General features: G+C 55.3%; 1 protein-coding gene across 1 annotated transcript in view; it reads right to left on the reverse strand.

The window, feature by feature from the left end:
• ecsit (ECSIT signaling integrator) overlaps positions 1-15677 on the reverse strand; it is a gene marked incomplete at its 3' end in the record, with an annotated part of 34089 nt that extends 18412 nt beyond the window's left edge. The window contains exons 1-3 of the mRNA XM_078537567.1: positions 15638-15677; positions 13228-13353; positions 11445-11871 (exon numbers count right to left, since the gene is read on the reverse strand). Coding sequence (XP_078393693.1) covers positions 11445-11871; positions 13228-13335 — 535 coding nt within the window. The remainder of the gene's footprint in view (positions 1-11444; positions 11872-13227; positions 13354-15637) is intronic.
• Between the last annotated feature and the right edge of the window lie 2421 nt (positions 15678-18098).

Consider the following 18098-nt stretch of genomic DNA (forward strand, 5'->3'; position numbering starts at 1 on the left):
TGTACAGTGGGAGTGAACGGGAAGGGGTTTGGGATTGGGATTGTGAACAGTGGGCGTGAAAGGGAAGGGGTTTGGGATTGGGATTGTGTACAATGGGAGTGAACAGGAAGGGGATTGGTATTGTGTATAGTGGGAGTGAACGGAAAGGGGTTGGTGATTGGGATTGTGTACAATGGGAGTGAACGGGAAGGGGTTTGGTCTATTGGGATTGTGTACAGTGGGAGTGAACGGGAAGGGGATTGGGATTCGGATTGTGTACAGTGGGAGTGAACGGGAAGGGGTTTGGGTCCACTGAGATTGTGTACAGTGGGAGCGAACGGGAAGGGGTTGGGAATTGGGATTGTGTACAGTGGGAGTGAACGGGAAGGGGTTTGGTTCTATTGGGATGGTGTACAGTGGGAGTGAACGGGAAGAGGATTGGGATTGTGTACAGTGGGAGCGAAAGGGAAGGGGTTGGGGATTGGGATTGTGTACAGTGGGAGAGAACGAGAAGGGGTTTGGGTCTATTGGGATTGTGTACCGTGGGAGTGAACGGGAAGGGCTTTGGGTCCATTGGGATTGTGTACAGTGGGAGTGAACGGGAAGGGGTTTGGGTCCATTGGGATTGTGTACAGTGGGAGTGAACGGGAAGGGGTTTGCGTCCATTGGGATTGTGTACAGTGGGAGTGAACGGGAAGGGGTTTAGATCCATTGGGATTGTGTACAGTGGGAGCGAACGGGAAGGGGTTTGGGTCCGTTGGGATTGTGTACAGTGGGAGTGAACGGGAAGGGGTTTGGGATTGGAATTGTCTAGAGTGGGAGTGAACGGGAGGGGGTTGGGGATTGGGATTGTGTACAGTGGGAGTGAACGGGAAGGGGTTTGGGTCCATTGGGGTTGTGTACAGTGAGAGTGAACGGGAAGGGGTTCAGGTCCATTGGGATCGTGTACAGTGGGAGTGAACGGGAAGGGGTTTGGGATTGTGTACAGTGGGAGTGAACGGGAAGAGGCTTGGGTCCATTGGGACTGTGTACAGTGGGAGTGAACGGGAAGGGGTTTGGGTCCATTGGGATTGTGTACAGTGGGAGTGCACAGGAAGGGGTTTGGGTCCAATCGGATCGTGTACAGTGGGAGTGAACGGGAAGGGGTTTGGGATTGGGATTGTGAACAGTGGTAGTGAACGGGAAGGGGTTTGGGTCCTTTGGGATTGTGTACAGTGGGAGTGAACAGGAAGGGGTTTGGGTCCATTGGGATTGTGCACAGTGGGAGTGAATGGGAAGGGGTTAGGTTCCATTGCGATTGTGTTCAGCGGGAGTGAGCGGGAAGGAGTTTGGCTCCATTGAGATTGTGTACAATGGGCAAGAATATGAAGGAGATTAGGATTGGAATAGTGTACAGTGGGATTGAACGGGAAGGGGTTTGGGTCCATTGGGATTGTGTAGAGTGTAAGTGAACAGGAAGGGGTTGGGGATTGGGATTATGTACAGTGAGTGTGAACGGGAAGGGGTTTGGGTCCATTGGGAATGTGGACAGTGGGAGCGAACGAGAAGGGTTTTGGGTCCGTTGGGATTGTGGACAGTGGGAGTAAAGGGGCAGGGGTTAGGGTCCATTGGGGTTGTGTACAGTGGGAGTGAACGGGAAGGGGTTTGGGTCCATTGGGATTGTGTACAGTGGGAGTGAATGGGAAGGGGTTTGGGTCCATTGGGATTGTATATAGTGGGAGTGAAAGGGAAGGGGTCTGGCTATATTGGGATTGTGTACAGTGGGAGTGAACGGGAAGGGGTTTGGCTCCATTGGGATTGTGTACATTGGGAGTGAACGGGAAGGGGTTTGGGATTGGGATTGTGAACAGTGGGAGCAAACGGGAAGGGGTTTGGGTGCATTGGGATTAAGTACAGTCGGAATGAACGGGAAGGGGTTTGGGGTTGGGATTGTGTACAGTGGGAGTGAACAGGAAGGGGTTTGTGTCCATTGGGATTGAGTACAGTCGGAGTGAACGGGAAGGGGTCTGGGGTTGGGATTGTGTACAGTGGGAGTGAACGGGAAGGGGTTTGGGTCCATTGGGATTGTGTACCGCGGGAGTGAACGGGATGGGGTTTCGGTCCATTGGGATTGTGTACAGTGGGAGTGAACGGGAAGGGGTTTGGGTCCATTGGGATTGTGTACAGTGGGAGTGAACGGGAAGGGGTTTGGGTCCATTGGGATTGTGTACAGTGGGAGGAAACGGGAAGGGGTTTGGGTCCATTGAGATTGTGTACAGTGGGAGTGAACGGGAAGGGGTTTGGGTCTATTGGGATTGTGTACCATGGGAATGAACGGGAAGGGCTTCGGGTCCATTGGGATTGTGTACAGGGGGAGTGAACGGGAAGGGGTTTGGGTCCATTGGGATTGTGTGCAGTGGGAGTGAACGGGAAGGGGTTTTCGTCCATTGGGATTGTGTACAGTGGGAGTGAACGGGAAGGGGTTTAGATCCATTGGGATTGTGTACAGTGGGAGCGAACGGGAAGGGGTTTGGGTCCATTGGGATTGTGCACACTGGGAGTGAACGGGAAGGGTATTGGGATTGTCTAGAGTGGAAGTGAACGAGAGGGGGTTGGGGATTGGGATTCTGTACAGTGGGAGTGAACGGGAAGGGGTTTGGGTCCATTGGGGTTGTGTACAGTGAGAGTGAATGGGAAGGGGTTCAGGTCCATTGGGATCGTGTACAGTGGGAGTGAACGGGAAGGGGTTTGGTATTGTGTACCGTGGGAGTGAACGGGAAGAGGTTTGGGTCCATTGGGATTGTGTACAGTGGGAGTGAACGGGAAGGGGTTTGGGTCCATTGGGATTTTGTGCAGTGGGAGTGAACGGGAAGGTGTTTGGGATTGGGATTGAGTAGAGTGGGAGTGAACGGGAAGGGGTTTTAGTCCATTGGGATTGTGTAGAGTGTAAGTGAACAGGAAGGGGTTGGGGATTGGGATTGTGTACAGTGGGAGAGAACGGGAAGGGGTTTGGGTCCATTGGGATGGTGGACAGTGGGAGTGAAGGGGAAGGGGTTAGGGTCCATTGGGGTTGTGTACAGTGGGAGTGAACGGGAAAGGGTTTAGGTCGATTGGGATTGTGTACAGTGGTTATGAATGGGAAGGGGTTTGGGTCCATTGGGATAGTGTACAGTGGCAGTGAAAGGGAAGGGGTTTGGGTCCATTAGGATTGTGTAGAGTGGGAGTGAACGGGAAGGGGTTTGGCTCCATTGGGATTGTGTACAGTGGGAGTGAACGGGAAGGGGTTTGGGATTTGGATTGTGAACAGTGGGAGTGAACGGGAAGGGGTTTGGGTCCATTGGGATTGTGTACAGTGGGAGTGAACGGGAAGGGGTTTGGGGTTGGAATTGTGTACAGTAGGAGTGAACGGGAAGGGGTTTAGGTCCATTGCGAATGTGCACAGTGGGAGTGAACGGGAAAGAGTTTCGGTCCATTGGGATTGTGTACAGTGGGAGGAAGCAGGAAGGGGTTGGGGTCCATTGGGATTGTGTACAGTGGGAGTGAATGGGAAGGGGTTTGGGTCCATTGGGATTGTGTACAGTGGGAGGAAATGGGAAGGTTTTTGGGTCCATTGGGATTGTGTACAGTGGGAGTGAACGGGAAGGGGTTTGGGTCCATTGGGATTGTGTACAGTGGCAGTGAACGGGAAGGGGTTTGGGTCCATTGGGATTGTGTACAGTGGGAGGAAACGGGAAGGGGTTTGGGTCCAATGGGATTGTGTACAGAGGGAGTGAATGGGAAGGGGTGTGGGTCCATTGAGATTGTGTACAGTGGGAGGAAATGGGAAGGTGTTTGGGTCCATTGGGATCGTGTACAGTGGGAAAGGACGGGAAGGGGTTTGGGACCATTGGGATTGGGTACAGTGGGAGTGAGCGGTAAAGGGGTTTGGGATTGGGATTGTGTACAGTGGGAGCGAACGGGAAGGAGATTGGGATTGGGATAGTGTACGGTGGGAGTGAACGGGAAGGGGTTTGGGATTGGGATTGTGAACAGTGGGAGCAAACGGGAAGGGGTTTGGGTCCATTGGGATTGAGTACAGTCGGAGTGAACGGGAAGGGGTTTGGGGTTGGGATTGTGTACAGTGGGAGTGAACAGGAAGGGGTTTGTGTCCATTGGGATTGAGTACAGTGGGAGTGAACGGGAAGGGGTTTGGGTCCATTGGGATTGTGTACAGTGGGAGTGAACAGCAAAGGGTTGGGGATTGGGATTGTGTACAGTGGGAGTGAACGGGAAGGGGTTTGGTTCCATTGGGATTGTGTACCGTGGGAGTGAACGGGATGGGGTTTCGGTCCATTGGGATTGTGTACAGTGGGAGTGAACGGGAAGGGGTTTGGGTCCATTGGGATTGTGTACAGTGGGAGTGAACGGAAAGGGGTTTGGGTCCATTGAAATTGTGTACAGTGGGAGGGAACGGGAAGGGGTTTGGGTCCATTGAGATTGTGTACAGTGGGAGTGAACGGGAAGGGGTTTGGGTCTATTGGGATTGTGTACCATGGGAATGAACGGGAAGGGCTTCGGGTCCATTGGGATTGTGTACAGTGGGAGTGAACGGGAAGGGGTTTGGGTCCATTGGGATTGTGTGCAGTGGGAGTGAACGGGAAGGGGTTTGCGTCCATTGGGATTGTGTACAGTGGGAGTGAACGGGAAGGGGTTTAGATCCATTGGGATTGTGTACAGTGGGAGCGAACGGGAAGGGGTTTGGGTCCATTGGGATTGTGTACAGTGGGAGTGAACGGGAAGGGGATTGGGATTGTCTAGAGTGGAAGTGAACGGGAGGGGGTTGGGGATTGGGATTCTGTACAGTGGGAGTGAACGGGAAGGGGTTTGGGTCCATTGGGGTTGTGTACAGTGAGAGTGAATGGGAAGGGGTTTGGGATTGTGTACCGTGGGAGTGAACGGGAAGAGGTTTGGGTCCATTGGGATTGTGTACAGTGGGAGTGAACGGGAAGGGGTTTGGGTCCATTGGGATTCTGTACAGTGGTAGTGAACGGGAAGGGGTTTGGGTCCGTTGGAATTGTGTACAGTGGGAGTGCACAGGAAGGGGTTTGGGTCCATTGGGATCGTGTACAGTGGGAGTGAACGGGAAGGGGTTTGGGATTGGGATTGTGAACAGTGGGAGTGAACGGGAAGGGTTTTGGGTCCATTGGGATTGTGTACAGTGGGAGTAAACGGGAAGGCGTTTGGGTCCATTGGGATTGTGTACAGTGGGAGTAAACGGGAAGGCGTTTGGGTCCAATGGGATTGTGTACAGAGGGAGTGAATGGGAAGGGGTTAGGGTCCATTGCGATTGTGTTCAGCTGGAGTGAGCGGGAAGGACTTTGGCTCCATTGAGATTGTGTACAATGGGCATGAATATGAAGGGGATTGGGATTGGAATAGTGTACAGTGGGAGCGAATGGGAAGGGGTTTGGGATTGGGATTGAGTAGAGTGGGAGTGAACGGGAAGGGCTTTGCGTCCATTGGGATTGTGTACAGTGTAAGTGAACAGGAAGGGGTTGGATATTGGGATTGTGTACAGTGGGTGTGAACAGGAAGGAGTTTGGGTACGTTGGGAATGTGGACAGTGGGAGCGAACGAGAAGGTTTTTGGGTCCATTGGGATTGTGGACAGTGGGAGTGAAGGGGAAGGGGTTAGAGTCCATTGGGGTTGTGTACAGTGGGAGTGAACGGGAAGGGGTTTGGGTCCATTGGGATTGTGTACAGTGGGAGTGAACGGGAAGAGGTTTGGGTCCATTGGGAATGTGTACAGTGGGTGTGAACGGGAAGGGATTTGGCTCCATTGGGATTGTGTACAGTGAGAGTGAACGGAAAGGGGTTTGGGTCCATTGGGATTGTGTACAGTGGGTGTGAACGGGAAGGGGTTTGGGATTGGGATTGTGAACAGTGGGAGTGAACGGGAAGGGGTTTGAGGTTGGGATTGTGGACAGTGGGCGTGAACGGGAAGGGGTTTGGGATTGGGATTGTGGACAGTGGGCGTGAACGGGAAGGGGTTTGGGTCCATTGGGATTGTGTACAGTGGGAGGAAATGGGAAGGTTTTTGGGTCCATTGGGATTGTGTGCAGTGGGAGTGAACGGGAAGGGGTTTGGGTCCATTGGGATTGTGTACAGTGGGAGTGAACGGGAAGGGGTTTGGGTCCATTGGGATTGTGTACAGTGGGAGTGAATGGGAAGGGGTTAGGGTCCATTGCGATTGTGTTCAGCGCGAGTGAGCGGAAAGGGGTTTGGGTCCATTGAGATTGTGTACGATGGGAGTGAATATGAAGGGGATTGGGATTGTAATAGTGTACAGTGGGAGTGAACAGGAAGGTGTTTGGGATTAGGATTGAGTAGAGTGGGAGTGAACGGGAAGGGGTTTGGGTCCATTGGGATTGTGTAGAGTGTAAGTGAACGGGAAGGGGTTGGGGATTGGGATTGTGTACAGTGGGAGAGAACGGGAAGGGGTTTGGGTCCATTGGGATGGTGGACAGTGGGAGTGAAGGGGAAGGGGTTAGGGTCCATTGGGGTTGTGTACAGTGGGAGTGAACGGGAAAGGGTTTGGGTCCATTGGGATTGTGTACAGTGGTTATGAATGGGAAGGGGTTTGGGTCCATTGGGATAGTGTACAGTGGCAGTGAAAGGGAAGGGGTTTGGGTCCATTGGGATTGTGTAGAGTGGAAGTGAACGGGAAGGGGTTTGGCTCCATTGGGATTGTGTACAGTGGGAGTGAACGGGAAGGGGTTAGGGATTTGGATTGTGAACAGTTGGAGTGAACGGGAAGGGGTTTGGGTCCATTGGGATTGTGTACAGTGGGAGTGAACGGGAAGGGGTTTGGGGTTGGAATTGTGTACAGTGGGAGTGAACAGGAAGGGGTTTGTGTCCATTGGGATTGTGTACAGTGGGAGTGAACGGGAAGGGGTTTGAGGTTGGGATTGTGTACAGTGGGAGTGAACGGGAAGGGGTTTAGGTCCATTGGGATTGTGTACAGTGGGAGGAAATGGGAAGGTTTTTGGGTCCATTGGGATTGTGTACAGTGGGAGTGAACGGGAAGGGGTTTGGGTCCATTGGGATTGTGTACAGTGGGAGTGAACGGGAAGGGGTTTGGGTCCATTGGGATTGTGTACAGTGGGAGGAAACGGGAAGGGGTTTGGGTCCAATGGGATTGTGTACAGTGGGAGTGAATGGGAAGGGGTGTGGGTCCATTGAGATTGTGTACAGTGGGAGGAAATGGGAAGGTGTTTGGGTCCATTGGGATCGTGTACAGTGGGAAAGGACGGGAAGGGGTTTGAGACCATTGGGATTGTGTACAGTGGGAGTGAGCGGTAAAGGGGTTTGGCATTGGGATTGTGTACAGTGGGAGTGAACGGGAAGGGGTTTGGGATTGGGATTGTGAACAGTGGGCGTGAACGGGAAGGGGTTTGGGATTGGGATTGTGTACAGTGGGAGTGAACAGGAAGGGGATTGGTATTGTGTATAGTGGGAGTGAACGGAAAGGGGTTGGTGATTGGGATTGTGTACAATGGGAGTGAACGGGAAGGCGTTTGGTCTATTGGGATTGTGTACAGTGGGAGTGAACGGGAAGGCGATTGGGATTGGGATTGTGTACAGTGGGAGTGAACGGGAAGGGGTTTGGGTCCACTGGGATTGTGTACAGTGGGAGCGAACGGGAAGGGGTTGGGAATTGGGATTGTGTACAGTGGGAGTGAACGGGAAGGGGTTTGGTTCTATTGGGATGGTGTACAGTGGGAGTGAACGGGAAGAGGATTGGGATTGGTATTGTGTACAGTGGGAGCGAAAGGGAAGGGGTTGGGGATTGGGATTGTGTACAGTGGGAGAGAACGAGAAGGGGTTTGGGTCTATTGGGATTGTGTACCGTGGGAGTGAACGGGAAGGGCTTTGGGTCCATTGGGATTGTGTACAGTGGGAGTGAATGGGAAGGGGTTTGGGTCCATTGGGATTGTGTACAGTGGGAGTGAACGGGAAGGGGTTTGCGTCCATTGGGATTGTGTACAGTGGGAGTGAACGGGAAGGGGTTTAGATCCATTGGGATTGTGTACAGTGGGAGCGAACGGGAAGGGGTTTGGGTCCGTTGGGATTGTGTACAGTGGGAGTGAACGGGAAGGGGTTTGGGATTGGAATTGTCTAGAGTGGGAGTGAACGGGAGGGGGTTGGGGATTGGGATTGTGTACAGTGGGAGTGAACGGGAAGGGGTTTGGGTCCATTGGGGTTGTGTACAGTGAGAGTGAACGGGAAGGGGTTCAGGTCCATTGGGATCGTGTACAGTGGGAGTGAACGGGAAGGGGTTTGGGATTGTGTACAGTGGGAGTGAACGGGAAGAGGCTTGGGTCCATTGGGACTGTGTACAGTGGGAGTGAACGGGAAGGGGTTTGGGTCCATTGGGATTGTGTACAGTGGGAGTGCACAGGAAGGGGTTTGGGTCCAATCGGATCGTGTACAGTGGGAGTGAACGGGAAGGGGTTTGGGATTGGGATTGTGAACAGTGGTAGTGAACGGGAAGGGGTTTGGGTCCTTTGGGATTGTGTACAGTGGGAGTGAACGGGAAGGGGTTTGGGTCCATTGGGATTGTGCACAGTGGGAGTGAATGGGAAGGGGTTAGGTTCCATTGCGATTGTGTTCAGCGGGAGTGAGCGGGAAGGAGTTTGGCTCCATTGAGATTGTGTACAATGGGCAAGAATATGAAGGAGATTAGGATTGGAATAGTGTACAGTGGGATTGAACGGGAAGGGGTTTGGGATTGGGATTGAGTAGAGTGGGAGTGAACGGGAAGGCGTTTGGGTCCATTGGGATTGTGTAGAGTGTAAGTGAACAGGAAGGGGTTGGGGATTGGGATTGTGTACAGTGAGTGTGAACGGGAAGGGGTTTGGGTCCGTTGGGAATGTGGACAGTGGGAGCGAACGAGAAGGGTTTTGGGTCCGTTGGGATTGTGGACAGTGGGAGTAAAGGGGCAGGGGTTAGGGTCCATTGGGGTTGTGTACAGTGGGAGTGAACGGGAAGGGGTTTGGGTCCATTGGGATTGTGTACAGTGGGAGTGAATGGGAAGGGGTTTGGGTCCATTGGGATTGTGTACAGTGGGAGTGAAAGGGAAGGGGTCTGGCTATATTGGGATTGTGTACAGTGGGAGTGAACGGGAAGGGGTTTGGCTCCATTGGGATTGTGTACATTGGGAGTGAACGGGAAGGGGTTTGGGATTGGGATTGTGAACAGTGGGAGCAAACGGGAAGGGGTTTGGGTGCATTGGGATTAAGTACAGTCGGAATGAACGGGAAGGGGTTTGGGGTTGGGATTGTGTACAGTGGGAGTGAACAGGAAGGGGTTTGTGTCCATTGGGATTGAGTACAGTCGGAGTGAACGGGAAGGGGTTTGGGGTTGGGATTGTGTACAGTGGGAGTGAACAGCAAAGGGTTGGTGATTGGGATTGTGTACAGTGGGAGTGAACGGGAAGGGGTTTGGGTCCATTGGGATTGTGTACCGTGGGAGTGAACGGGATGGGGTTTCGGTCCATTGGGATTGTGTACAGTGGGAGTGAACGGGAAGGGGTTTGGGTCCATTGGGATTGTGTACAGTGGGAGTGAACGGGAAGGGGTTTGGGTCCATTGGGATTGTGTACAGTGGGAGGAAACGGGAAGGGGTTTGGGTCCATTGAGATTGTGTACAGTGGGAGTGAACGGGAAGGGGTTTGGGTCTATTGGGATTGTGTACCATGGGAATGAACGGGAAGGGCTTCGGGTCCATTGGGATTGTGTACAGTGGGAGTGAACGGGAAGGGGTTTAGATCCATTGGGATTGTGTACAGTGGGAGCGAACGGGAAGGGGTTTGGGTCCATTGGGATTGTGCACAGTGGGAGTGAACGGGAAGGGGATTGGGATTGTCTAGAGTGGAAGTGAACGGGAGGGGGTTGGGGATTGGGATTCTGTACAGTGGGAGTGAACGGGAAGGGGTTTGGGTCCATTGGGGTTGTGTACAGTGAGAGTGAATGGGAAGGGGTTCAGGTCCATTGGGATCGTGCACAGTGGGAGTGAACGGGAAGGGGTTTGGGATTGTGTACCGTGGGAGTGAACGGGAAGAGGTTTGGGTCCATTGGGATTGTGTACAGTGGGAGTGAACAGGAAGGGGTTTGGGTCCATTGGGATTGTGTACAGTGGGAGTGAACGGGAAGGGGTTTGGGTCCATTGGGATTGTGTACAGTGGGAGTGAACGGGAAGGGGTTTGGGTCCATTGGGATTGTGTACAGTGGGAGTGAACGGGAATGGGTTTGGGATTGGGATTGTGTACAGTGGGAGTGAACGGGAAGTGGTTTGGATCCATTGGGATTGTGTACAGTGGGAGTGAACGGGAATGGGTTTGGGATTGGGATTGTGTACAGTGGGAGTGAACGGGAAGGTGTTTGGGTCCATTGGGATTGTGTACAGTGGGAGTGAACGGGAAGGGGTTTGGCGTTGGAAATGTGTACAGTGGGAGTGAATGGGAAGGGGTTTGGGTCCATTGGGATTGTGGACAGTGGGAGTGAACGGGAAGGGGTTTGGGTCCATTGGGATTGTGTACAGTGGGAGTGAACGGGAAGGGGTTTGGGTCCATTGGGATTGTGTACAGTGGGAGCGAACGGGAAGGGGTTTGGGTCCATTGGGATTGTGGACAGTGGGAGTGAACGGGAAGGGGTTTGGGTCCATTGGGATTGTGTACAGTGGGAGTGAACGGGAAGGGGTTTCGGTCCATTGGGATTGTGTACAGCGGGAGTGAACGGGAAGGGGTTTGGGTCCATTGGGATTGTGTACAGCGGGAGTGAACGGGAAGGGGTTTGGGTCCATTGGGATTGTGGACAGTGGGAGTGAACGGGAAGGGGTTTGGGTCCATTGGGATTGTGTACAGTGGGAGTGAACGGGAAGGGGTTTGGGTCCATTGGGATTGTGTACAGTGGGAGTGAACGGGAATGGGTTTGGGATTGGGATTGTGTACAGTGGGAGTGAACGGGAAGGGGTTTGGATCCATTGGGATTGTGTACAGTGGGAGTGAACGGGAATGGGTTTGGGATTGGGATTGTGTACAGTGGGAGTGAACGGGAAGGGGTTTGGGATTGGGATTGTGTACAGTGGGAGTGAACGGGAATGGGTTTGGGTCCATTGGGATTGTGGACAGTGGGAGTGAACGGGAAGGGGTTTGGGATTGGGATTGTGTACAGTGGGAGTGAACGGGAAGGGGTTTGGGATTGGGATTGTGTACAGTGGGAGTGAACGGGAAGGGGTTTGGGATTGGGATTGTGTACAGTGGGAGTGAACGGGAAGGGGTTTGGGATTGGGATTGTGTACAGTGGGAGTGAACGGGAAGGGGTTTGGATCCATTGGGATTTGAGTTAATGGGGGGGGGTGGGGTATAGTTTGAAGGGTCACAGCAATTGGGAATTGGGTCTCTTGCGGTGAAGATGGTGGGGGTGGGGGTGGGTCAGTGGCGCTCACCGTAGTTCTCCATTTGCTCGAGGATCTGGACGGCACACTCCTGCTGCCTGGGGAAGTGGTTGAACATGCGCTGGATGTAGCTGCGGGGCACGAAGACCTCCTTGGGGAAGACATCGAGGAGCATGTTGTAGACGGGGAGCTCCCTCTCCACGCCGAACTCCGGCATCTTGCGTAGCGCCATGTAGATGAACTCCACATGGCCCCGGCGGCGGATGTCCTGCCTGCAGAAGGCGTGCAGCACCCGCTCGTAGGTGTCCCGCGTCCTGGAGAGGCGAGAGGCCTCCTCAAACAGGTCCTCGTAGGCCACCAGGGCTCCCTCTCTCTCCTCGCCATCCTTCTTCCGGCCCGACAGCTCGGGGAAGTTCACCGGGGGCCCCTTGGCGGTCCGGGCGCTGGTGTGGAGCCTCGATGTGTAGTCCCGAGGACACTGTGTAGACAGGAGCAGCTAACACAGTCCATAAAATCCACACCAACACACTGGCAGCACCACACGGGGTTAGATACAGAGTAAAGATCCATCTACACTGTCCCCATCAAACACTCCCAGGACAGGTACAGCACGGGGTTAGATACAGAGTAAAGCTCCCTCTACACTGTCCCCATCAAACACTCCCAGGACAGGTACAGCACGGTGTTTGATACAGAGTAAAGCTCCCTCTATACTGTCCCCATCAAACACTCCCAGGACAGGTACAGCACGGGGTTAGATACAGAGTAAAGCTCCCTCTACACTGTCCCCATCAAGCACTCCCAGGACAGGTACAGCACGGGGTTAGATACAGAGTAAAGCTCCCTCTACACTGTCCCCATCAAACACTCCCAGGACAGGTACAGCACGGGGTTAGATACAGAGTAAAGTTCCCTCTACACTGTCCCCATCAAACACTCCCAGGGCAGGTACAGCACGGGGTTAGATACAGAGCAAAGCTCCCTCTACACTATCCCCATCAAACACTCCCAGGACAGGTACAGCACAGGGTTAGATACAGAGTAAATCTCCCTCTACACTGTCCCCATCAAACACTCCCAGGACAGGTACAGCACGGGGTTAGATACAGAGTAAAGCTCCCTCTACACTGTCCCCATCAAACACTCCCAGGACAGGTACAGCACGGTGTTAAATACAGAGTAAAGCTCCCTCTACACCGTCCCCATCAAACACTCCCAGGACAGGTACAGCACGGGGTTAGATACAGAGTAAAGCTCCCTCTACACCGTCCCAATCAAACACTCCCAGGACAGGTACAGCATGGGGTTAGATACAGAGTAAAGCTCCCTCTACACGGTCCCCATCAAACACCCCCAGGACAGGTACAGCACGGGGTTAGATACAGAGTAAAGCTCCCTCTACACCGTCCCCATCAAACACTCCCAGGACAGGTACAGCATGGGGTTAGATACAGAGTAAAGCTCCCTCTACAATGTCCCCATCAAACACTCCCAGGACAGGTACAGCACGGGGTTAGATACAGAGTAAATCTCCCTCTACACCGTCCCCATCAAACACTCCCAGGACAGGTACATCACGGGGTTAGATACAGAGTAAAGCTCCCTCTACACTGTCCCCATCAAACACTCCCAGGGCAGGTATAGCACGGGGTTAGATACAGAGTAAAGCTCCCTCTACACTGTCCCCATCAAACACTCCCAGGACAGGTACAGCACGGGGTTAGATACAGAGGAAATCTCCCTGTACACTGTCCCCATCAAACACTCCCAGGACAGGTACAGCACGGGGTTAGATACAGAGTTCAGCTCTGCTCCCATCGATGACTCCACATACCTGCCATTTGCTGATCCTCCCTTGGGGTTTCTGTGGAGCAGACAGGGGCCTTCGACAGGCAGAGACACACGAGCCTAAGGCCACTGCACACCGTCTCATGGAGGTCATTCCCTCAATGCTGGGCGTCTAGAAGAGAGTGGGACAGGAGCAATAAACAAAGAGAGTGGTCAAAACGATTCACACAAGAAGCAGAGCACGCTGCCGGAGAGAGAAGGGGAGCTGGGAGAAAGAAAGAGAGAGACAGACAGAGAGAGACAGACAGAGAGAGACAGACAGAGAGAGAGAGAGAAAGAGAGACAGTGAGACAGAGAGAGAGAAAGAGAGAGCGCGACAGAGAGAGAGAGAGACTGAGACACACAACTTGGCTGCTGTCTTTCCCCATGATGCAACAGTGCCAGATCCATCCTATTCGGAGCTCCAACCCTAGAGTATATACATCTCCCTCCGACAGTGCAGCACTCCCTCAGTACTGGCACCGGGAGGAGTGTCGGCCTGGATTATGGAGCGCAAATCCTTGGGAGTGGGTGTGGTGGAAATTTCTCTGGATTCGCAGTCGTCCGGGGGAGACACAGCTTCCAAACCGCACCCTGGCAGCTTGTCGGGTTTAAATTCAATTTGGAAGCATTAAAGTGACTCAGTCAAGCAATGCAGGGGAAAACCTTGAACGGTGAGCAAGTTTCGGTCTGTGGGTGTACCGACACCACAGGGACAAAATCCTGGAACTCCCTCCCTAACAGCACTGTGGGTGTACCTACACCACAGGGACAAAATCCTGGAACTCCCTCCCTAACAGCACTGTGGGTCTACCTACACCACAGGGACAAAATCCTGGAACTCCCTCCCTAACAGCACTGTGGGTGTACCTACACCACAGGGGACAAAATCCTGGAACTCCCTCCCTAACAGCACTGTGAGTGTACCTACACCACAGGGACATAATCCTGGAACTCCCTCCCTAACAGCACTGTGGGTGTACCTACACCACAGGGACAAAATCCTGGAACTCCCTCCCTAACAGCGCTGTGGGTGTACCTACACCACAGGGACAAAATCCTGGAACTCCCTCCCTAACAGCACTGTGGGTGTACCTACACCACAGGGACATAATCCTGGAACTCCCTCCCTAACAGCACTGTGGGTGTACCTACACCACAGGGACTGCAGCGGTTCGAGAAGGCGGCTCACCCACCACCTTCTCAAGGGGCAATTAGGGATGGACAACAAATGCTGGGCCCAGCCAGCGACGCCCACATCCCCGTGAAAGAAGAAAAAAAATTTGATGTTTTTATATATAAATAAAATATATATATATATAAATATACATCTATAAAATGGTTCCATCATTTGATGTTATATATAAGCAAATGTAAGCGTGTACATACAAACATACGAATTAGGAACAGGAGTAGGCCACTCGGCCCCTCTAACCTACTCCCCCATTCAATAAGATCACGGCCGATCCGATTGTCACCTTAACCCCACATTCCCTCCTCCCCCCCACCCCCCGATAACCTTTCACCCCCCTTGTTAGTCAAGAATCTCTCTCGCTCGGCCTCAAAAATACTCAAAGACTCTGCCCCCACCGCCTTTCGAGGGAGAGAGTTCCAAACACTCACCACCCTCTGAGAGAAAAGATTTCTCCTCATCTCCGTCTTAAATGAGCTACCCCCTTATTTTTAAACAGTGACCCCTAGTTGTAGATTCTCCCGCCAGAGGAAACACCCTCTCCACATCCACCCTGTCCAAGACTCCCTCAGGATCTTAAAGGCTTCAATCAAGTCGCCTCTCACTCTTCTAAACTCCAGCGGATACGAGCCTAACCTGTCCAACCTTTCCTCATAAAACAACCCGCCCGTTCCTGGTGTTAGTCTGGTAAACCTTCTCTGAGCTGCTTTCCAACGCATTCACATCCTTCCTTAAATAAGGAGACCCATACTGTACGCAGTGCTCCAGAGGTGGTCTCACCAGTGCCCTGTGCAACTGAAGCACAACCTCCCTCCTTCCGTGTTCAATGCCCCTCGCAGTAAACGATAACTTCGCAGTATCTTTGCAGTGCAGAAGGAGGCCATTCAGCCCATCGAGTCTGCACTGGCTTGAGGAAAGGGCCTTCCACCTAATCCCAACTCCACTGCCTTATCCCCCCTAACCTTGCACAGTCTCTCTCTCTCTTCGGGTAGCGTCCAGGTACCGCTCCATGAGCTGTCCTAATTACTGGCTGTACCTGCATACTCACCTTGTCATTTGATGCTACACATATAAATTAATATTGCAGAGTGACACCTGAAGGGGTAATGGAACCTCACCTTATTGCCAGACAAGGTACTTCTAAAGACATCCAGAAGCTAATTTCTCCCTCCACCCTCCTCCTCCCCTCACTCATTCTCCCTCCTCCAACTCCACACAGCCTCACCCAGTTTCCCCTTGTCCATGGGCGCCGCCATCTTGTGCGTGCGAACTTACGTCACGGCGTCAACCCCGCCCCCAAACCCAGGCCCCCGCCCCCAACTCGAAGCCAGGACCCGGCCGCGACCCCAAAGCCAGGCTCCGCCCCCCCAGACCGAGACCACGCCCCCGGTTCCAAGCCATGCACCCCGGCCGAAACCCCGACACACAGGCCCCGCCCCCTGCTCTAGACCACGCCCCCGGTTACAGGCCAGGCCCCCGGCAGAGACACAACACCCAGGCCCCGCCCCCTGCTCTAGACCCCGCCCCCTGGTCCGGGCCATGACCGAGGCGATAACAAACGTCCAGGGCCCGCCCCCTGACGCTGACCCCGCCCCCGGTTCAAGGCCAGGCCCGAACCTATAACAAACGCCAGGCCCCGCCCCCCGACGCAGACCCCGCCCCCCGGTTTCAGGTCATCCCCGAGCCGATCACAAACGCCCAAGCCCCGCCCCCAGACGCAGACCCCGCCCCCGGTTTCAGATCATCCCCGAGCCGATCACCAACGCCCAAGCCCCGCCCCCAGGCGCAGACCCCGCCCCATGATCCAGGCCAGGTCCGAGCCCATCACAAATGCCCAAGCCCCGCCCCCAGGCGCAGACCCCGCCCCCAGGGCCAGGCCCAATATCCACAGAGACAGAGACCCAAAGGGACTCCTCGCTCCCCCTCCCCCTCCCCCTCCCCAACCCAGAGAGACTCCCCCCTCCCCCTCCCCAACACAGAGAGACTCCCCCCTCCCCCCTCCCCAACCCAGAGAGACTCCCCCCTCCCCCCTCCCCAACCCAGAGAGACTCCCCCCTCCCCCACCCAGAGAGACTCCCCCCTCCCCCCTCCCCAACCCAGAGAGACTCCCCCTCCCCCTCCCCAACCCAGAGAGACTCCCCCCTCCCCCTCCCCAACCCAGAGAGACTCCCCCCTCCCCCCTCCCCAACCCAGAGAGACTCCCCCCTCCCCCTCCCCAACCCAGAGAGACTCCCCCCGCCCCAACCCAGAGAGACTCCCCCCTCCCCCCTCCCCAACCCAGAGAGTCTCCCCCCCTCCCCCTCCCCAACCCAGAGAGTCTCCCCCCTCCCCCTCCCCAACCCAGAGAGACTCCCCCCTCCCCCTCCCCAACCCAGAGAGACTCCCCCCTCCCCCTCCCCCTCCCCAACCCAGAGAGACTCCCCCCTCCCCAACCCAGAGAGACTCCCCCCGCCCCAACCCAGAGAGACTCCCCCCTCCCCAACCCAGAGAGACTCCCCCCTCCCCAACCCAGAGAGACTCCCCCCTCCCCAACCCAGAGAGACTCCCCCCGCCCCAACCCAGAGAGACTCCCCCCGCCCCAACCCAGAGAGACTCCCCCCTCCCCAACCCAGAGAGACTCCCCCCTCCCACTCCCCAACCCAGAGAGACTCCCCCCTCCCACTCCCCAACCCAGAGAGACTCCCCCCTCCCCAACACAGAGAGACTCCCCCCTCCCCAACCCAGAGAGACTCCCCCCTCCCCCTCCCCAACACAGAGAGACTCCCCCCTCCCCCTCCCCAACACAGAGAGACTCCCCCCTCCCCCTCTCCCCAACCCAGAGAGACTCCCCCCTCCCCAACCCAGAGAGACTCCCCCCTCCCCCTCCCCAACCCAGAGAGACTCCCCCCTCCCCCTCCCCAACCCAGAGAGACTCCCCCCTCCCCCTCCCCCTCCCCCTCCCCAACCCAGAGAGACTCCCCCCTCCACCTCCCACTCCCCAACCCAGAGATACTCCCCCCTCCCCCTCCCCCCTCCCACTCCCCAACCCAGAGAGACTCCCCCCTCCCCCTCCCCAACCCAGAGAGACTCCCCCCTCCCCCTCCCCAACCCAGAGAGACTCCCCCCTCCACCTCCCACTCCCCAACCCAGAGATACTCCCCCCTCCCCCTCCCCCCTCCCACTCCCCAACCCAGAGATACTCCCCCTCCCCTCCCCCCTCCCCCTCCCACTCCCAACCCAGAGATACTCCCCCTCCCCCTCCCCCCTCCCCCTCCCCAACCCAGAGAGACTCCCCCCTCCCCCTCCCCAACCCAGAGAGACTCCCCCCTCCCCCTCCCCCTCCCCCTCCCCAACCCAGAGAGACTCCCCCCTCCCCCTCCCCCCTCCCACTCCCCAACCCAGAGATACTCCCCCCTCCCCCTCCCCCCTCCCACTCCCCAACCCAGAGATACTCCTCCCTCCCCCTCCCACTCCCCAACCCAGAGAGACTCCCCCCTCCCCCTCCCCCTCCCCTCCCCAACCCAGAGAGACTCCCCCCTCCCCCTCCCCAACCCAGAGAGACTCCCCCCTCCCCCTCCCCAACCCAGAGAGACTCCCCCCTCCCCAACCCAGAGAGACTCCCCCTCCCCAACCCAGAGAGTCTCCCCCCTCCCCAACCCAGAGAGACTCCCCCCTCCCCAACCCAGAGAGACTCCCCCCCCCCCCCC

The sequence above is a fragment of the Cetorhinus maximus genome, unplaced genomic scaffold (assembly GCF_964194155.1).
Source record: "Cetorhinus maximus unplaced genomic scaffold, sCetMax3.hap1.1 HAP1_SCAFFOLD_2584, whole genome shotgun sequence".
In the NCBI taxonomy this organism is placed as follows: Eukaryota; Metazoa; Chordata; class Chondrichthyes; order Lamniformes; family Cetorhinidae; genus Cetorhinus; species Cetorhinus maximus.